The sequence below is a fragment of the Rhagoletis pomonella genome, unplaced genomic scaffold (genome assembly GCF_013731165.1).
Source record: "Rhagoletis pomonella isolate Grant_MI unplaced genomic scaffold, Rhpom_1.0 Rhpom_scaffold_00014, whole genome shotgun sequence".
Classification (NCBI taxonomy): Eukaryota; Metazoa; Arthropoda; class Insecta; order Diptera; family Tephritidae; genus Rhagoletis; species Rhagoletis pomonella.
This window is the reverse complement of record NW_023458568.1, coordinates 11,984,302-12,002,544: the sequence shown is the minus strand read 5'-3', so window position 1 is coordinate 12,002,544 and position 18,243 is coordinate 11,984,302. Positions and strand designations below refer to the sequence as shown.

The 18,243-nt window shown below is 35.8% G+C and overlaps 1 protein-coding gene across 6 annotated transcripts in view; it reads left to right on the top strand.

The window, feature by feature from the left end:
• The window catches only part of LOC118749232 (RINT1-like protein), a 148,021-nt gene that overhangs the window by 53,417 nt on the left and 76,361 nt on the right, over positions 1–18,243 (top strand). For all 6 annotated transcript variants that reach the window (XM_036484026.1, XM_036484022.1, XM_036484024.1 and 3 more), the window contains one exon: positions 17,885–18,047. In XM_036484026.1, the coding sequence (XP_036339919.1) occupies positions 17,885–18,047 (163 nt within the window). The remainder of the gene's footprint in view (positions 1–17,884; positions 18,048–18,243) is intronic.

Below are 18,243 nucleotides of genomic sequence, written 5' to 3'. Positions count from 1 at the left end.
ATAAGAGAACATATTGCATGGAACTGAATTTGCCATAACTCGACTTTGGAGGCACCTATCGGGTCTATTTTTGGCAGGTTTATTTATGTTTATGCGCCGAATATATATTCCGCAAATCGGACCATAAATGCGATTGTTTAGCGTAGCTCCACCCCTGCATCACCTATCGGAAAAATTAAAGCTTTGTGCACTCCTCCTTCTAAACACCTTTCCAACAACCATGTGCATCGGTTAAGGAACATCGGAGAAAATTGTTCCCAATTGATTCATGCTCACGAATTCTCCACCTTTACATCGTCCAAAATCATAGAATTATGCGACAAAATGCAAAATTTCGCCAAAAAAAATTAAAATTTTTCGCATTCTTCCGGAATTTTCAGAGTTTTTCACTAAGAATTTTCTATTTTGCCATTCGAAAAGCCATTCCAAAAAAAATTAATTTTCGATTTTCCCAATTTCCCGATTTTCCGGCGGGTTTTCCCAAAATTTTCTTTCGTAAAAACCTTTTCCTGGCAATTACGAACAACCAAACAAAATTTGAGCCAGATTGGCCCAGCCGTTCTCAATTGATGAATTACTTTTCACACCATTTTTTTATATATAAATATCAAATAAAATGTAATTCGAAAACACACTATACATATTATATTTGGAGAAGTCACTGGACCGCTCACACATAAATATCGCGTTCTGTGTGACGTCCCCATATCGCAGACCGGCGCGATAACTGCTGGATCGCTTCCCGCCGCGACAGACCGCTTTCTCTGTGTCCGGGCCTCAAATGTAAATTTTATTGAGCTTGCTGGTTGCTCTAGTAGTTGACTTATACGGTGGGCTTATTTAGTGTATATACATTTTGCAAGTATTCCGCAAATGCACACCCTTTTTCATTATTATTTCGCGCACAGTCACCATTGCCTAAACGTATTGGGTGTTCATGTTGGGTCTGGCCTAGTGTTATAATCAGAGAGCGAAAATAACCGTCACCAAGTGTCTGGTACAGTGTTGCCGTTTCAAAAAAAAATTTAAAATTGCCCCTAGCCCTTTTTTTTAGCCCTTTGGAGAATTTATTCATACGCGGAATGATAAAGCTGTATATGCTTAATTTGATCTAATTTTTTTTTTCATGTATGTAAGAGATGAATTTTTAAACTATATTGTATGTTCCTAACGTTTTTATACATACACTAGCTGTACCCTGCCCCGCTTTGCTGTGGAATATTCCTGTTACATAGATGATAAATGATTAACGAAACAAAGCATACGTCGCATATAAGTTTGATTTTGTAATACATAAGTACTTGTGTGCACACAAAATTTGTCGTGAATTTTTAAACTATATTGTATGTTCCTTACGTTTTTATACATACACTAGCTGTACCCTGCCCCGCTTTGCTGTGGCATATTCCTGTTACATAGATGATAAATGATTAACGAAACAAAGCATACGTCGCATATAAGTTTGATTTTGTAATACATAAGTACTTGTGTGCACACAAAATTTGTCGTTTTGCCATTCTCTGCATAGATATTAAGGATGTCTGGTTTGCCGACACGGGAACATGCAACATCTGAGAAGCAATCGGCATCTAAATCTAAACCACACTTTTCCAAAGGTTGACCTTGGGCATTATTGATTGCGATTCCGAATGCCAATCGAATTGGGAATTGCAATCTTTTAAATTGAAATTGTATATCGGTCGGAATCATGGGAATTTTTCACCTTTGCCACGATGTAGATTATTTCAGGCAAGCATTTCGAGACATCGAGACATCGAGAAATTACAGGCAATGTTTGCGTTAAATCTCCCGATAGCAACATCAATGCAATCCCGAATGGTTAAACGTTTCCATGCAAATCTCGCGGGAATCGATCAAAAACCTCAAGCAATTTTTTGTGTGCAATTGTACACTCATCGCAAACAATGAGTTTAAATTTTCGTATTACTTTTTCCATACCGGAATTTCTGGAAATATTGCACGTATGATTGCTGAAATAACAATTCTTTCACCTAATAACAATGTCGCAGAAATTCCAGGCGGAGCCCTAGCTGAGCTTATGTAATTTTTTGAACAAACCGTCCCCCGGATCAATCTGATAAGGAATGTTCTCCTAGTTCCGCCAGGCGTATCCAAGAATAAGGTCCCCAGATATTATTTTCTCCTTATTTGACGCTGGAACCACTTAAGCCATTTGGCCGAGCTCGACAAAGAACGTCTGTCGTTTATCTCTGTGGCAACTGACGCCAATACGAAATGCCACGTGAAGCCAAATCCTTCTCCACTTGGTCTCTCCATTGCAGTGGGGGCCAACTCTTTTTCTGGTACGACCAGCGGATTGCGAGTTAAATACTTTCAGACCTGGAACGTCGGTTCCCATTTGAATGGCATATCCAAGCCAACGGTGCCGCTGTATTTTCATTCGCTGCACTATGACCATTTCGTTGTAAATCTCATACAACTCATCGTTCCATCGTCTGCGATACTTCCCGTCTCCAAGCGGAGAGACCTGTAAATCTTTCGTAAGATCTTTCTTTCGAATACTCCAAGAGCCGCCTCATCGAATTTTGTCATTGTCTTAGCTTCTACGCCATAGCGTGTGGTTTTTGTACGTCGAGAGAGAACTTTACTCCCGAATTGCCTACTCAGTCCAAAGTTTCACTTTTTGGCTAGAGTGATTCTGAGTTGGATTTCAATACTGACATTATTATCGGTGTTAATGCTGGTTCCCAAGTAAACGAAATTCTCTACTTTCTCGAAATTGTAACTATCAACAGTGACGTGGGTGCCAAGGCGCTATCGCAATCGTTCGTTATCCAACTTGGAAAGGCAGAACAGACTTCGAGGTTTTTGTTACCGATGATGTCGATGTCATCTGCACACGCCAGAAATTACACGCAGCTCTTATTATGTTAACACTTGCGTCATGCGATCGTAAATGCCCTTCTGCTTTAGCTTTAATTTGAGAATGGCTGTTTGCGCATATAATAGGAGTTCGCAATAGTAATAATAATAATAATCATAATAATATTATCTATTGTTATTAAAAATTTCTTTACTCGGAATATACTTAGTAGGCTATGGCTACCCCAAATGAAATTGTTTGTGATTAAAATTTAACTGTTAACTGTGTTAATGTAAGGGAATGGTGATACAAATTTTAATTTCATTGGATATTTTTATGTTTTCGTTACGCTGTTTATAATTTTTTCATTTGTATCAGTTGTTATTTATTAATTTTTTTCTGTGCGTAATTTGTATACCAAATCTTCGTTGATAAAATGATCACTTCGTTTGATAAGATGTTGTAAACTCTCTCTTCATTTTAACTATCCGGATTTGGACAACTGAAAATATGAACAAAAAATTTCTCTTGTAAAGCTTTCCCAAACGCTTTCCGTTTCGAACCAGTTATGTAATATTTCATTTAATTCAGTTTACTTTTATATATTGCATAATTCTATTGAGAGTGTTTCCAAATCAAGATTCCTTAAATACCTTTCGTTTGGTACTCATATTGTAACATTTCATTTATTTTATCAATTTAATGACGTTTTATTTTCAAACAGGTGGCAAACCTCTTCAAACATATTTTCGACCGTAAGTCTTCTTAAAGCTCTTTAGTTTGATTCCCATATTGCAATATTTCATTTCTTTAATCAATTTAACTGAGTTCAAATTTTCAAATAGGTAGCAACCCTCCTTAAAAATATTTCCAACAGTCAACGTCTTTAAGTTGATACCTTTATTGTATTAAGTCATTTATTTTATCAATTAAATTGAGTTAAATTTTCAAACAGGGAGCAACCCTCTTCCTACATATTTTCGACTGCAAGCCTTCTTAAAAATCTAAAGTTATTGCCCACATTGCAATTTTTCACTTATTTTATCAATTTAACTGAGCTAAAATTTTCAAATTTCTCAAAAATATTTCTTACAGTCTTTTTTTTTTAAATTCTTAAATTTGATACCTTTATTGTAATAAGCCATTTATTTGATCAATTATATTGAGTCAAATTTTCCAACAGGTGGCAACCCTTCTCAAACTTATTTTCGGCTGTAATCCTTCTTAAAAATCTAAAGTTTAATACCCACATTGCAATATTTCATTTATTTTATCAATTTAACTGATCTAAAATAAAAATAGGTCGCAGCCCTCCTCAAAAGTATTTCCTACAGTCATCTTTCTTAAGCCTCTTTAATTTGATACCTATATTGTAATGTGATTTATTTTATAAATTAAACTTAGTTAGATCTTCAAACCCTCCTCAAAGTTTCTCATAGTTTCGGCTGTAAGCCTTCTTAAAACTCTTTAGTTTGATACCCACATGGCAATATTTCATTTATTTTATCAATTTAATTGAGTTAAAATTTTCAGCCCTCCTCCAAAATATTTCCGACAATCACATTTCTTAAACTTCTTTAATTTGTTCCTATCTTGTAATATGTCATTTATTTTATCATTTAGATTTAGTTAAATTTTCAAACAGATGGCAACCCTCTTCAAACATATTTTCGGCTGTAAGCCTTCTTAAAACTCTGTAGTTAACACCCACATGGCCATATTTTATTAGCTTTATCAATTTAACTGAGTTAAAATTTTCAAATAGGTGGCAACCCTCCTCAAAGGCATTTTCAGAAGTTATCTTTCTTAAACCTACTTAATTTTGTACCCACATTGCAACATTTCATTTATTTTTATTAATTAAACTGAGTTAAAATTTTCAAATAGGTGGCAACCCTCATCAAAGATACTTCCAACAGTTATCTTTCTTAAACCTCTTTAACCTAATACCCATATTGTAATAATTCGTTAATTTTATCAATATATTTGGGTTTAAAAATTTTCAAATAGGTGGCAACCCTCCAATTTTTTTGCGGTGTCATTGGTTCTGGTATTATACCGAACAATACAAAAAAGAAATCATTCAAATCGGTTCAGCCGTTCTCGAGTTTTAACGCCCGTGACATACGAACACACCATTTTTTTTAATATAGATACTGTAAAAGTGTTAGGGCTGTTAACTTATCTATAACGATTTAACTATACTTTAAAATAGATAAGTTTACGGCCCTTAATATGCCTAATTTGTTAAATGGCCCATCAAGTCGATTGTACGTGTATGTTCTTGTGGTGTGATTGTACCAGCTGCTGGTGCGACTTCAAAAACTATTTGAAAATTTTATGATTGTACCAGCATGCTGGTGTTGCGAGTGGTGAAATTAGCTCACTATAAGAGTCAAATCGTGTTTGTGAAAGATTAAGTTCACGATATTGCAGTTGTGAATTAAACAAAAAAAAAAAAAAAAAAAATGTTTAACAATATGGAAATTTATGAAATTTCGGTTCTAATCATTTCGATCCTTCCTCTACCTCATTTTTAAAGAAATAAATATTGTACCAGCATGCTGGTAAGTTATACGCTTCGAGCCTGATGGTACAATCACTTGATGGAGCCAGCAAGCTGGTGTCGTATATTTCCCCTTTAATACAAACAGGTTTTTCGTTGGATATTAGCTTTTTTCCAGAGTTCATTGTTTTTCTATACCATTACTTATTGAAAATGTTTGCGCGTATACTTATATATGTATATGTAAGTAAAAAAATTAAGCTACCATTTTTAGCCACAGTGACTTTTTTTTAGCTCTTTTTTAGCCCTTTTAAAGGAATTTGGCTACCACTTAAAATGATTCGCGGCAACACTGGTCTGGTATGGTGTTTACCACTGACACAAAAACTCATCTCTCAAGCAAAAAGTGTTTCTCACTCTTTGCGATCTTTTTGTATTTTCCGTTGTGGGTTATTTATCAACTGCTAAAATTTCCCTTAGGCAAAGACACTTTGGCAGGGACTTTTATTTTTAAGTGTCTTACTTTGTTGGTTATTGTAAGACTGCAAAATATAAGTGGGCATACATAAGTGGAAGCAAAGCGTTAGGCATTTCTTTACACGACATATACGTACACATTAGGGATGTTAATTTTTCGGCTTTTTCCGATACCGGGATTTTCGGGATGGCGTTATCACGATCCCGGGATTTAGATATTCATTACTTTTCAACAACTTGAATCGAAAAAATAGCTTCTATGTTGTTTGAGAAACTCTCCTACCATGAAATAAATAATAAATAAATGGGTTTGAAACCTACTTTTTTATTTAATGTGGCATTTTTATTATTTTTTTCTCTGGCCGCACGATTTATTTTCAAGGATTTTGTAATTACAAAGATATGATTAATTCCAAAAATTATTAAATAACTTCAATGCAATGTAGAATAAAAATATGTCTAACAAATGCAATAGGATGCAATTTCTTTAGAATTTAAAAAGTTTAAATTTTTTGGATTCACAAAGACGACTAGGTAATTTTTAAGCTGGCAAAGTTAGAAGAACGAAATTCGAGGATGTTATCGAGTATATAAGCCCTTAACATGTACATTTTTCAAAAACAAATATTGCGAAATTTCAAGGATAAAATTTTAAAATGACATTTTCAATATTTACCAGCCCTTCTGCACCTGAATCTGTTTAAATTGGCTTTCCTCATTAATTTTATACCCATACTTCTTCTCTAAGCACATTTCTCTGCATTTTTTAAATCATTTTTGAATTACTGACGTCAGAGTGAAAAACTAAAAACGCAATTTTACTATATTTGGCCCATGGTTTCGCGAATATATAGATATTTGTTTACAATTTACTATCGCGCGGAGTTATATGTATAAAAAATATTTATTATTAAATGAACAAAAAAATATAGCCAATACTGGTCAAGAAAAGGAGTTTCTATTATTACCATTAGGGCAAATTACAAATTACTTGCCAAGAATCCCGGAATTCTCGAGACCTTAGAAAGTCCGGGATTAACATTCTAGTACACATACATGTCCGAACATTTATGACAAAGAAGAGAGCGTGTACATTCATAATATGATACACCGAAAATAAGTTATTTTATTTTATTGATAAAGAAAAGGATAAAGGCAAAGGTAAAAATAAAAACAAAAACAAAGATGCGTAAAGATAAATGCAAAAATTAAGATCAAGGTAAATTTAAAAATTTTACTAATATAAGGGCAAAGGTGTAGATGTAGAAAATGATTAACATAAAGGTGATAAAGATAAATATTAAGAAAAATATGAGGATGAGTAAAGATGAAGATAAAGGAAGAAAGATTAAAATAGAGCTAATTATAAAGAAAATGATATAGAGTCACAGAGACTCAACCTGGGAACTATTTCGGGATTTTCGGTATTCTCGGGACTTATCGATATAATAATCGATAGTTTTATCGATTTTGTTATCGAGTTATTTATCGATTTTGTTATCAATAATGTTATCGACTTTGTTATCGTTATTTTTATCGAGTTTGTTATCGGTTTGGGTATCGATTTTGTTATCGATTTGGGTATCGATTTTATTATTGATTTGGGTATCGACTTTATTATCGATATTTTGCCACCGCATGAGCGTGACGTTGACGTTGCTTATATATATCTCTCTCTCTCTCTCTCTATCAACAGCAAGTTTGATATGCTTCTACGCACTTCTACGGTACCCTGCGTACACGTTCGTGGGTAACCGCGCTCAACCACTTATTTTTCCTCTTCCAGCGATAAGTGTCCGTGTCCAACAGCAACGGAAAAAGATATGCAAATAACCCTTTCCCACTGAGAGGAGCACACATCTACAAAAAATAAACCACCTGTTCTCTTTTGTGGGTTATTTTTTCTCTAAATCTCTATTCTGGGACACTTTCAAAGTGGAGAGGGATATTTTAGACCTCTAGTTATAATAGAAGGGGAGTGATCAGAAAATAGTTAAAGCGAAGAAACCGCAGTTATTGAACTACCTACGATTCATTTAGGGCCAATAGGTTGGTTCACCAGTTGACACGTCGTCAAGTTTTGCGTCTATTATTGTAAGGTAAAGTTTTCTACCTCCGGGTGTGGCTGACCTGGACTCCAATGAGGGTTTTTGGCGCTGTAGCTCCCAGCGACTAAGAATTGGGGGGAAAAGTTTGGCGAAGAAATCTTTAATCTGTTGGCCAGTAATAATGTGTTTAGGAGGTCGGTATAAGCCGCAAGATTTATGGCGTGGCGAAGTTCCTGAAATTGAATGTTGGTAGATTGAAGGTATTCTTCTCTGATTCATTCATCACACAGTGCTCTAGTCGGTTCTTTATTTTAGATGCCAGTGCCACTTCTGGTCGTGTTGCTGTGATGTTTTGTATCATAGAAGAGGTAATCAGGTATTAGAAAGCAATTTTTGTCTGCCAAGTAAGTTTCTGATAAGTCTGGCAAACCACGCTCAAATAAATACTTAATGCTCCGATTTTGGCTTTCTATTTGTTGAGTTTATTGTGCTAATTCTGAGTTAAAGTAGTGGTGAAAAGTGCTTATGAGCATCTTAGTGTGAAATAATTGAAGCTAAGTGAAAGTTATTGTGTTTTATATTAAACTAAATTTAATCAAATTTCACTAGCATACATTCTAATCTTGCCAAGTCACTTGTTGCTATCATTGTTGTTGTATCCTTTGTAGTTAACTGAATTAATTTTGTTTTTGTACATTTGGTTTACTCTTTTTGTTTACTTCTTCTAGTAATTCTTGTCACAGCTTTTTACGTTGCGTTTATTAAGTGTCTTAATTACAGTGATACTCAAACTGTTCGCTACATTTATTTAAAGCTAGTTACATCAGCAATTGTTATAATTTATTTTGTTTGTCTTTTTATTAACGAGTGTTATTACATAAATCTTTCCATATGAAGTGCGCTCTTGATACTTGCCAAATTAAAAGCGATTCTGAACGCTAGTTATCGTGCTGGCTGTTTGATGGTATTTACCATCTGAAATGTGCTGGTTTGACGGGAAGAATTCTGGACGCTATTAATGATGGCAAGGGCCTTCGCTGGTCTTGCGTAAAGTGCAGGTCAACCGAAGTTGATCTTTTGAAGCTATTTAGGCAAACCAGAAATGGTTTTACAGAATTAGGAAGAGAATTGTCGGTACTGACAGAAAAATTTAAGCATTATGAAAATGTGTTTAAATCATTCAAATGCTTAGATACCTTGCAATCTGTTAAGGATATCCGTGTGTCTAAACTTAAGCTTCTTCATAGTCCATCTAAGGAAATTATTGCCGTTGCACGTCAGAATAATCTTCCGACTGACTTAATTAATCTGTCTTCTCCAAGTCCTCCAGCATCAGAATCCTCAGCCTCAAAAGAGCTTGTAACGAAATCTGCTTCGGATAATAATGAGCCTGTAGTATCTTCCGCTTCCCCCATTGAAGGGGTGACATCATCTTCAAAGCTCTCCTGTGGTTCCGCCAAAGAAGTCAATCTTTGTCTCTAGATTTTCGAGAGACACTACCGAAGACGATATAAAGGTTTATATCTCATCAAAAATTACAACTGTCGACTTAAGCATCAGAAAATTTAATTTTAAATACGAAAGATATATTGCTTCATTTAAAATTGACGTAATTTAGATAATTTTAATGCGCTGCTTAGTAGTTCTTTTTGGCCCCCCGGAGCTTTCGTTCGTGAATTCGAGTATAGGCCCAAAAAAGGAAATAACTTAGCTAATATTCCCCGTCATAACACTGAATCAAAAAACTAATTATTAAATCTGCTTTAAGTATTTATTACCAAAATGTAAGGCTTAAATACTAAATTAAGGAACTTATACCTTAAAGGCCTTGAATGTAATTATAATATGCTTTATTTTACCGAAACTTGGCTGAAACCTCACATTTTCAATTCAGAGATTCTTCCAAATAATTATCATATCTATATAGACAAGATAGGCAGGACAGAATCGGCGGTGGCGTACTCTTCGCTGTAGACTCTTCAATACCATCTGAAGAAGTTAGTCTTCCACACATTAATTATTTACTTAGCTCTATGCTATATCCCTCCCCGTGCTGACACATTGGTGTATTCACGACTCATCTCTTTACTGAAATCAGCTAATTTACTAACTAAACCCTCTGATTCAATGATTGTGTTGGGTGATTTTAATTTACCAAGCATATCATGGAACATCATTGACAATGATATCGTTTCTTTCGCGTCTAGTGCGTGCAACAATGTATTTTTAGAGGAGATGGCTGAACTCTGCCTAACTCAGGTTAATGTACTTCATAATAAGTCTGGTAAAGTATTAGATCTTGTTTATTTTGATGATGCATCTAAGTCCGTTGTAAATATGCGTGATCCACTAGTTTTGCCCGAAGATGTCTACCACCCTGCTATGGAGGTATCTTACGAAGTTATAAGTGATGGTCAAAATTCCAGAACCCAAGCATACGATCGCTTTGATTTTTCGAAAGCCAACTTTAAAAAGCCTAACAAAGAACTGTATAAATTGTCGTGGCCTGCATATAAAGAAAGTATTGAACAAAGCGTTGCACTTTTTAACTTTACTTTACATAAATTATTTGAAAAGCATGTGCCTAAACGCATGTATGTTCCTGAAGAACAAACACAGTTATGGTTCACTAAAGAACTGAGAAATTTGAAAAACAGAAAGTCGCGTTATTTTAGATTACACAAAAAACCGGTTTACACTCATACTATATGAAATACTCACTTTAGCGTCATAAGTTGTTTGAATTAAACAAAAAGTGTTATAAAGCTTACTTGTGTAAAATCAAACGGCGTATAATATATAACCCCAAATCATTTTATGACTTCGTAAACTCCAAGCGAAATGTACGTGGGTTTCCTTCCGCCATGAAGTATCAAAATACCATCTCTAGTGATAATCAAACAATTTCTAACATGTTCGCTCAGTTTTTTAAATCTAATTATTCCATTAACTCACATGTTAACATTGACTATCCTTTTAAACTATGTTCTATGAACTCAATAGATATCGCAATAATATCTGTGTTAAAATAACACAAACGGCAATAACGCACATTTGTGTTATTTCCCAATTGAATGTGAAATAACACAAATTTGCTTTATTTCATTTCTCGTTGAGCAATAAGACCAACTTTCATACTTAACAATTTGAGTAATAAAGCAAAATAGTGCACATATGTAGGTAGTCACCCAGTTACATTTGACAAAAAGTAGTACATGAACAAGTTAAATGGACGGATTTGTAAGTATACAATTTTGAAAGTGACCGGCGTGGCGACGGTCCGCGTTCGACGTCGCGCTCGCGTCCCCCGCCCCTCCCCTCCTTTCGCAATTATGTACTGGTGGCATTATAACCATTTAGAAAAAGGCAAATGATAAAATAACACTAGTTCACTTCTGAAACTAATTTTTATGAATGTCCAAGTAATGGGAATTATTGTGTATGGTGTTATTGCATGCATCCCACCCATAGTGGAATTTACCAGGTGCTACTGCTTTATTTGAAAATTTGCCTATAAAATGTGACTATAAGGCAGCCGAATGTCAGAAAATAAAGCGAGAAAGACGTTTTATTACATCATCTGTTTATTGCGACATGGTTCCATGCAAACATTTTAAGGTTTTCCAGCAATGTTTTTAACATATTAAAAAGCATGCAGAAAAAATTCATACAAAAGCGCTATGTTTAATATGCGGAGCAGTTTTTAAAGACGATGCTTTTCCTATATTTTGTTAGACTTTTCATAAGTAAAAATATTTTGTGAATATTATTTTCTTCATATGAATTATATCACATTTTTTGTTTAATTCAAGGCCTATCAAACAGGTTTAAAGCATTTGAGCAAAAACAACATTTGCCTGTATTTTGTTGTTGCTTCTGGTATCGTAGGTGCCAAAAACTGTCCTGATTTTTTTCTTCTACATCAAAGCGTGCCATGCGAAATACGAAAAAGGTAGAAAATTTTAATTGAAAAAATGAAAATTGTTGCAACTTTCTTTCTTAGTAAATTGGTTCGCTTCTCGAAGCATTGATCCATCCTGTGCCAGGCCCAGTAATCAGCGGTTGTGCTGCTGAGTTGGGCGAGCTTTCCAAAAGCTGCTATTTAATCGCTGGTTTTGTATGGAAAATGTTTCACATGCAAATAGATTTTAACAATTTAGAATTTTTATGGGAAGAAATCTAAAACATTTTACATTTTGAAGAACAAATAATTTGAGAAAATCAAATCAGCTGCCATACTGATATTACCTGTTCAATGTGCCTTGGTTTAATTGTATTTTTGGAATAAACCAGGGATTGGCAAAGGGTGCTGTTTTTGTGACTTTAAGCCTACTCACGTTAAAAACGGAGGATGAACGAACACCACCGCAAAGCGTGCTGTCTTGCAAATACAGCCACCACAAGTGAACGATGCTTATAACAGCTCATACTGATATTGACTTCGGCAAATCTGTACTCCGAATGATCGTGCACGAAACCAGCAACCGCCGTATTTGATCGACAGCCATAAGCACGATACTGCATTTGGACGGTTGCCGAAAGCATGACAGCTTATGTGAAAGACTGGCGAAGGCAAGATGCCGCAGTTAGCTAACTTGATTTGTTGCAGAAGTCAAACCGCCGCCTTTGGTTTGTTGCTGAAGGCGCGTTTGACGTGTTGCCGAAGTGATGATACTTTTCAATAACATTCAAAGACAATTGCTTGTTTGAAATGAAGCATTGATATGTACATACATACATACGTACGTATGCACATTCCTCACAACTAGCCAGCAGTGAGCAATGCAATTGAATGGTAGACGCGCTATAAATACATACATACATGCATACGAGATGATAAATTACCCTTTACCACATTCGTCGTCATTTCAGCAACAAGTCAGATGATTTTCAGCAACAAGTCAAATGGCTTTCAGCAACAAGTTAGATGATTTTCAGCAACAAGTCAAACGACTTCTGCAACAAATGATGACTCTCATGTTTTCGGAGCCGTTCAACTGCCACGTTTGCTGGTTTCGTGCACGATCATTCAGAGTACAGATTTGCCGAAGTCAATATCAGTATGAGCAGTTATAAGCATCGTTCACTTGTGGTGGCTGTATTTGCAAGGCAGCACGCAATGCGCTCGTGTTCAGTCATCCTCTAATTTCGTTTAGGTATCGATACTACTAAGCCAACGCCGCTGCTCAGTCATACAAAGCAGCGGTATTGAATGAGTATGAACAGCTGACGATCAACCAATGCCAATCCCTGGAATAAACAAAGTTCTTTTTCCTTCTGTCAGTAAACTGTTGTTTTTTTTTACAAATAGTTCAAATAAGCAATGGGAAATAAGGCAAAATTTGTTTTATTTCCAACCTTTGTTCGCAAAAAATATTGAAAAAGGTTTTTTCTTAACAGCGGTCGTCCCTCGGCAAACCTTCGAGTGTATTTCTGCCATGAAGAACAGCTTCTCATAAAAATACAATCGCCGTTCGGAGTCGGCGTAAAACGGTAGGTCCCTCCGCTTTGTGTGACAACATCAAGGCGCACGCCCCAAGTCTGAGAAGAAGCTCGGCCAAACACTAACATATGTGTAAGTGCCAATCTAAAAGAAAAGTTTTCTACAGATATACGATTTTCCATGATTTTAATGTATGCAGATGATGTAAAGCTTTATAAATCGTTCGTTTCAATTAAAGAAAGGTCTTTGCTACAATCAGACTTAAACAGCATGGCTTACTGGTGTAAAGTAAATCTTATGTCTTCAAATCTTAAGAAATGTTCAGTAATGTGTTTCGCACGAAGAGCGAATAGGTAACCATAACCTGGAACAGGTATACAATTTTGTGGACCTTGGTATCACAATAGATCCTAAGCTGAATTTTAATCTTCATATTTATGTGACAGTCAACAAGGCTAAAGGTGTACTTGCATTTGTGAAACGATGGTCAAAAGAATTTTGTGACCCTTGTATCACTAAAACCCTGTTTACAACATTAGTTAGGCCAATTCTGGAATATGGTTCGGTGGTTTGGAATCCAAGGTATCAGATTTACTCAGACAAGATAGAATCAATTCAAAAACAATTCCTACTTTCTGCTTTAAGAAATTTCCGTTGGGATTCTCAATAATACGAGCCGATTAAAACTTATTATTCTTCCTACACTTTCCAGCCGCAGACAAATGCTTGGTACAATTTTTATAGTTAAATTACTAACAGGCTCAATTTCATGTCCGCTTCTTCTGGGCGAAGTTTGCCTTAATGTTCCCTCCCGGGTATCAAGACACTTTTGTCCCCTATTTTTGAAAGCTTGTAAAACTAATTTTGAATTGCACGACGCACTCCGTTGCTTATGCCAGGATTTTAACTGTCATTCCAGCACGTTTGATATATCAGATTCGTTTTTCAGCATTAAGAAATCGATACTGTCCTCTCTCAATAAATGAATCATTAAAATAAAGGCATAAAACCGGCTGATGAATTTAGTTCTGTAGCTGAATAGTTTTAGATCTCGACACTTAACAAACTCCTGCCTATCGTGACTCGGCGCATAAATTGAAAATCCTGGTTCCGTACGTCATGCGGACTGCACCACTCGTGCGGATGGGCGGGAATGGAGGGTAAAAACCGTTATGATTATTATTAAGAGCCATTGTATCCATGTTGTGAGTTTTCATAAAGTTTTGGGGTTCCACTTTGTGGTGGGACGATTTGCATTCCAATGACAGGTGCTGTATTCACACATTATGGCCTATTTAATCAAGCTTGCATTTGATCAGTGATCGGCATACTACCACATTCAAACGATTGAATAAGTGAGACAGTGTGCGTTAAATGCACTGCTCAACTGGCGCTATTCGGGTACGTGTGAAACACACATGTGCTCAGAGAGCGCTCAGTGAGCCATGGCCTGCCGATCAGTGCATTAGATTATTCTGATTTCGGATCATGTCCTGCATCATTCTCTACATATCTGTTAGTTATAATTTCGAGAAAATAGAGAATTTCGTTTACTTTAGAACTAGGATTAACACCGATAATAATGTCAGCATCGAAATCCAACGCAAAATTACTCTTGCCAACAGGTGCTACTAGGCAGTTCAGAAGTAAAGTTCTCTCTCATCCTAAACAGCCTGCCGAAAACTATACAACAATTCTAATGAATGTATAGAATTAACAACAACAATCACACTGTCAAGTTGAAATTGCGGCGAATCAGCTGCACTTGATAGATTGAATATCGAAATAGATTAGCAACAAGAGTTTACGGGGTGTGCATAACTCAGTGGTTAGCGCAGCATGGCTGGCTTTGCACATGGATGATGCGGCTTAATTCCTGCTAAAGTCTAGAGAAAGGAGTCTGATGAGGCGATGTGATCTCCGAAATAGCAGCATTAACTTCTGCCGATTGGATTTTGTTGCTTTTCCATATTTACTACTAAAAAACAAAATCGTGGTACAAAGCCAAATAACACTAAACTGATTAGTCGATATCGCGCCGATTTGGAAATGTACCGTTCGTAGAGAGACGGGATGAGTAAATGATGTGAAAGTTTGTATTTATAGTCTCCAAGCCAAACCGTGTTTTTTATCAACTGTCACCATGACGTTTGCCTCAATATAATCCACCACCTGCCTCCATAACCGAAACTCCGAGAGTCATTGCGGATTTCATCCATCATGTTTGACCATGAGCAGTAGCAGTAGTAAGTTCGACACATCGTCTCCAAAAATCATATTAATTTGATCGATGCATTATTTTTAAGTTAATCAGCGCCTAGCTGGGTTTATCAAATCACTTTAAATCAGGAGAACCCAGCTCCAATAACCAGTTTTTTTCAAACAACGGTCTTATCATAACAAAACCGGCACAAAATCGTTAAAAATCAAAATTCTTATTTAGCGTGTTTTGCGTTAACGAAGATGGTATCTACACATCGTCACCTCAGAAAACGGATGTCGTATGTTACAAAACTTTGAAATTTATGGTCGAATTAATCCGAAACTTTACGGTAGATTTTTTAATTTTTGAAGGGGACGTGGTTGGTGTTATTAGTTTCTATTTTTAATATTTTTAAATTTAATATCTCTAAACGTTAATGAGAAAATTGACTTTTCATTCCGTATACATTTGTCGAAGCGTTTACTTACCACTTTGTCTTGTCCATAGAACATGCGACAATACTCTGTAAAGTATCTTTTTTAACGAGGGTGGTGTAATTTGATGAAAACACCAGATATATTTATTAAATAATGATTACTTATTGGAAAAAACATAACAAAAACATTTACATATAATAAAAAATCCTGTACATCTTTTATGCTGTAAAAATGTTTCGAAAGGTTTTCTTTTTTATAAAAACAAAAAAAAAAAAAAATACTTAAATTCATTCTTTTGCACATTTTCTTTTTTTAATTTCATTGGAATCTCAGTACAAGCTAAAATGAAAAAACAATTAGTTACTTAGTTTAATTTCCAATTTTAATTGTGTCGTTATAGCAGAGGACCATCGAATTGTCGTAAGTTCAAAGTTTTGCGATATATACGACACATGTCTTATGATTAAAAAAATATTACATTTGTATGGGAATTTGTCGTATGTGCCACTGGGAAAATAGGTAAGCACCTTACAAGGTAAGCCATGTTTTCTTTCAGTTTTTAGTACCAAAATTGCCATCATGGCCAATGCCATCTACTAGTAAGACGCAAAATGAACACCTCCAACGATACAATAGGGGTATTCTCGAAGTATTGCACGATGCACGTATTGCACGAAATGCAAAAATACTATCCCAAATTTCGAAGAGTACGAGAGCACCCCATTGCAAAGTGGTAGAATGCATGGGTAGCAAGCAGCGAAATTATGTATCAAATACAATAACAAGAGACAGCAGAAAAAAATGAAGTGAGCGAGATGAGAGGAATGAGAGAAATATGTAGCAATTCCAACAACAAAACAACTAGCACAGGGTCGCATATATCTTGCTATGCTATTTTGCAAAATATATACATGGGTTTCGACGTTGCATATTTTGCAGCGTAAGGAAATGTCGTTTCCCATGTATTTTGTAGTTGTGTGTTTGCAAGTTATGCAATCCATGCAATCCGTGCTACGTGCAATGGCTTTGCAAGATTTGGAGAATACCCCTATTATGTTGTCAGTTGCAAAATAGCGTGCAGCCGAAGTTATTTCCAAGCATCGAACTACTCTAAGCGACTGCTCTGCATTGCACGTAACTTACTTTGTAAAGCGGCTTAGAAGTCTGTCTGATACCAAATGTACATTCTAAATTCCTACTTACATAAAGCGGCCACGTCTTTGTTAAAGTAAGGGAGATGCGTCAGTGACGTGGTAAGAAATGCCGGGTGAAGTGTAAGTTGCTGGTAAGGTATTGCCCTTCACCAGGCGGTCCTTACCACTTCCCTGCCGAATCTCCATTACTTTAACAAAGACGTGGTCGCCTTATGTAAGTAGGAATTAAGAATGTACATTTGGTATCAGACATACCTCTGAGCCGCTTTACAAAGTAAGTTACTCATAATGCAGAGCAGTCGCTCGGAGTAGTTCGGCGCCTGGAAATAACTTCGGCTGCACGTTATTTTGCAACTGACAACGTAATGTGTTGTCGGAGGTGTTCATTTTGCGCTTTACTAGTAGATGACATTGGCCATGATGACAATTTTGGTACTAAAAACGGAAAGAAAACATGGCTTACCTCGTAAGGTGCTTACCTATTTTCCCAGTGGGATGTTTTATGATTAAACAAAAATACGTTTGTATGGGAATTTGTCGTATATGACGTATTTTCAACAGATACAATAATACATACGACAAAATACACAGGAAATATCTCAAAAACTAAGGGAGATATAAAAAAAATGGATTGCAGAAATCGAAAGACCATGTCCAACTTAGTAAATCTGCATCAAAATCCCAAAATCGTGATTTTGCACATTCGACATCCGTTTTCTGAGGCGACGATATGTGCACATATTTGAAATACGATTTTCTTTTTACTTGTAGGTTCCAATTTCACTTCACGGGTGTACGCCAAACAAATCGTTTGGATAAACCGGAGTGGTTCTTCACACAAATACTGAATTGGTGCAAGGAGATTCACCTCTTCGTTGGAAGGACTTTTCAGCCAGCTGCGGTGAAAGCTGGCAAACTGAACTATAATATACGTGTAAGCAATTTTTAAAAATATCATTATCTAGTGTACATACTTATGTATGTAAGTACATTAAGATGTTTCAGAATTTTGTTGGAGCGCAATTTTATATGCATACCCTCTTAATAAATCCTCTTAATTAATTCATGTCCGCGTGAATGACGTATGTATGTATGTATTTTTTTCAGTACGATCATAATGACTCACGCCG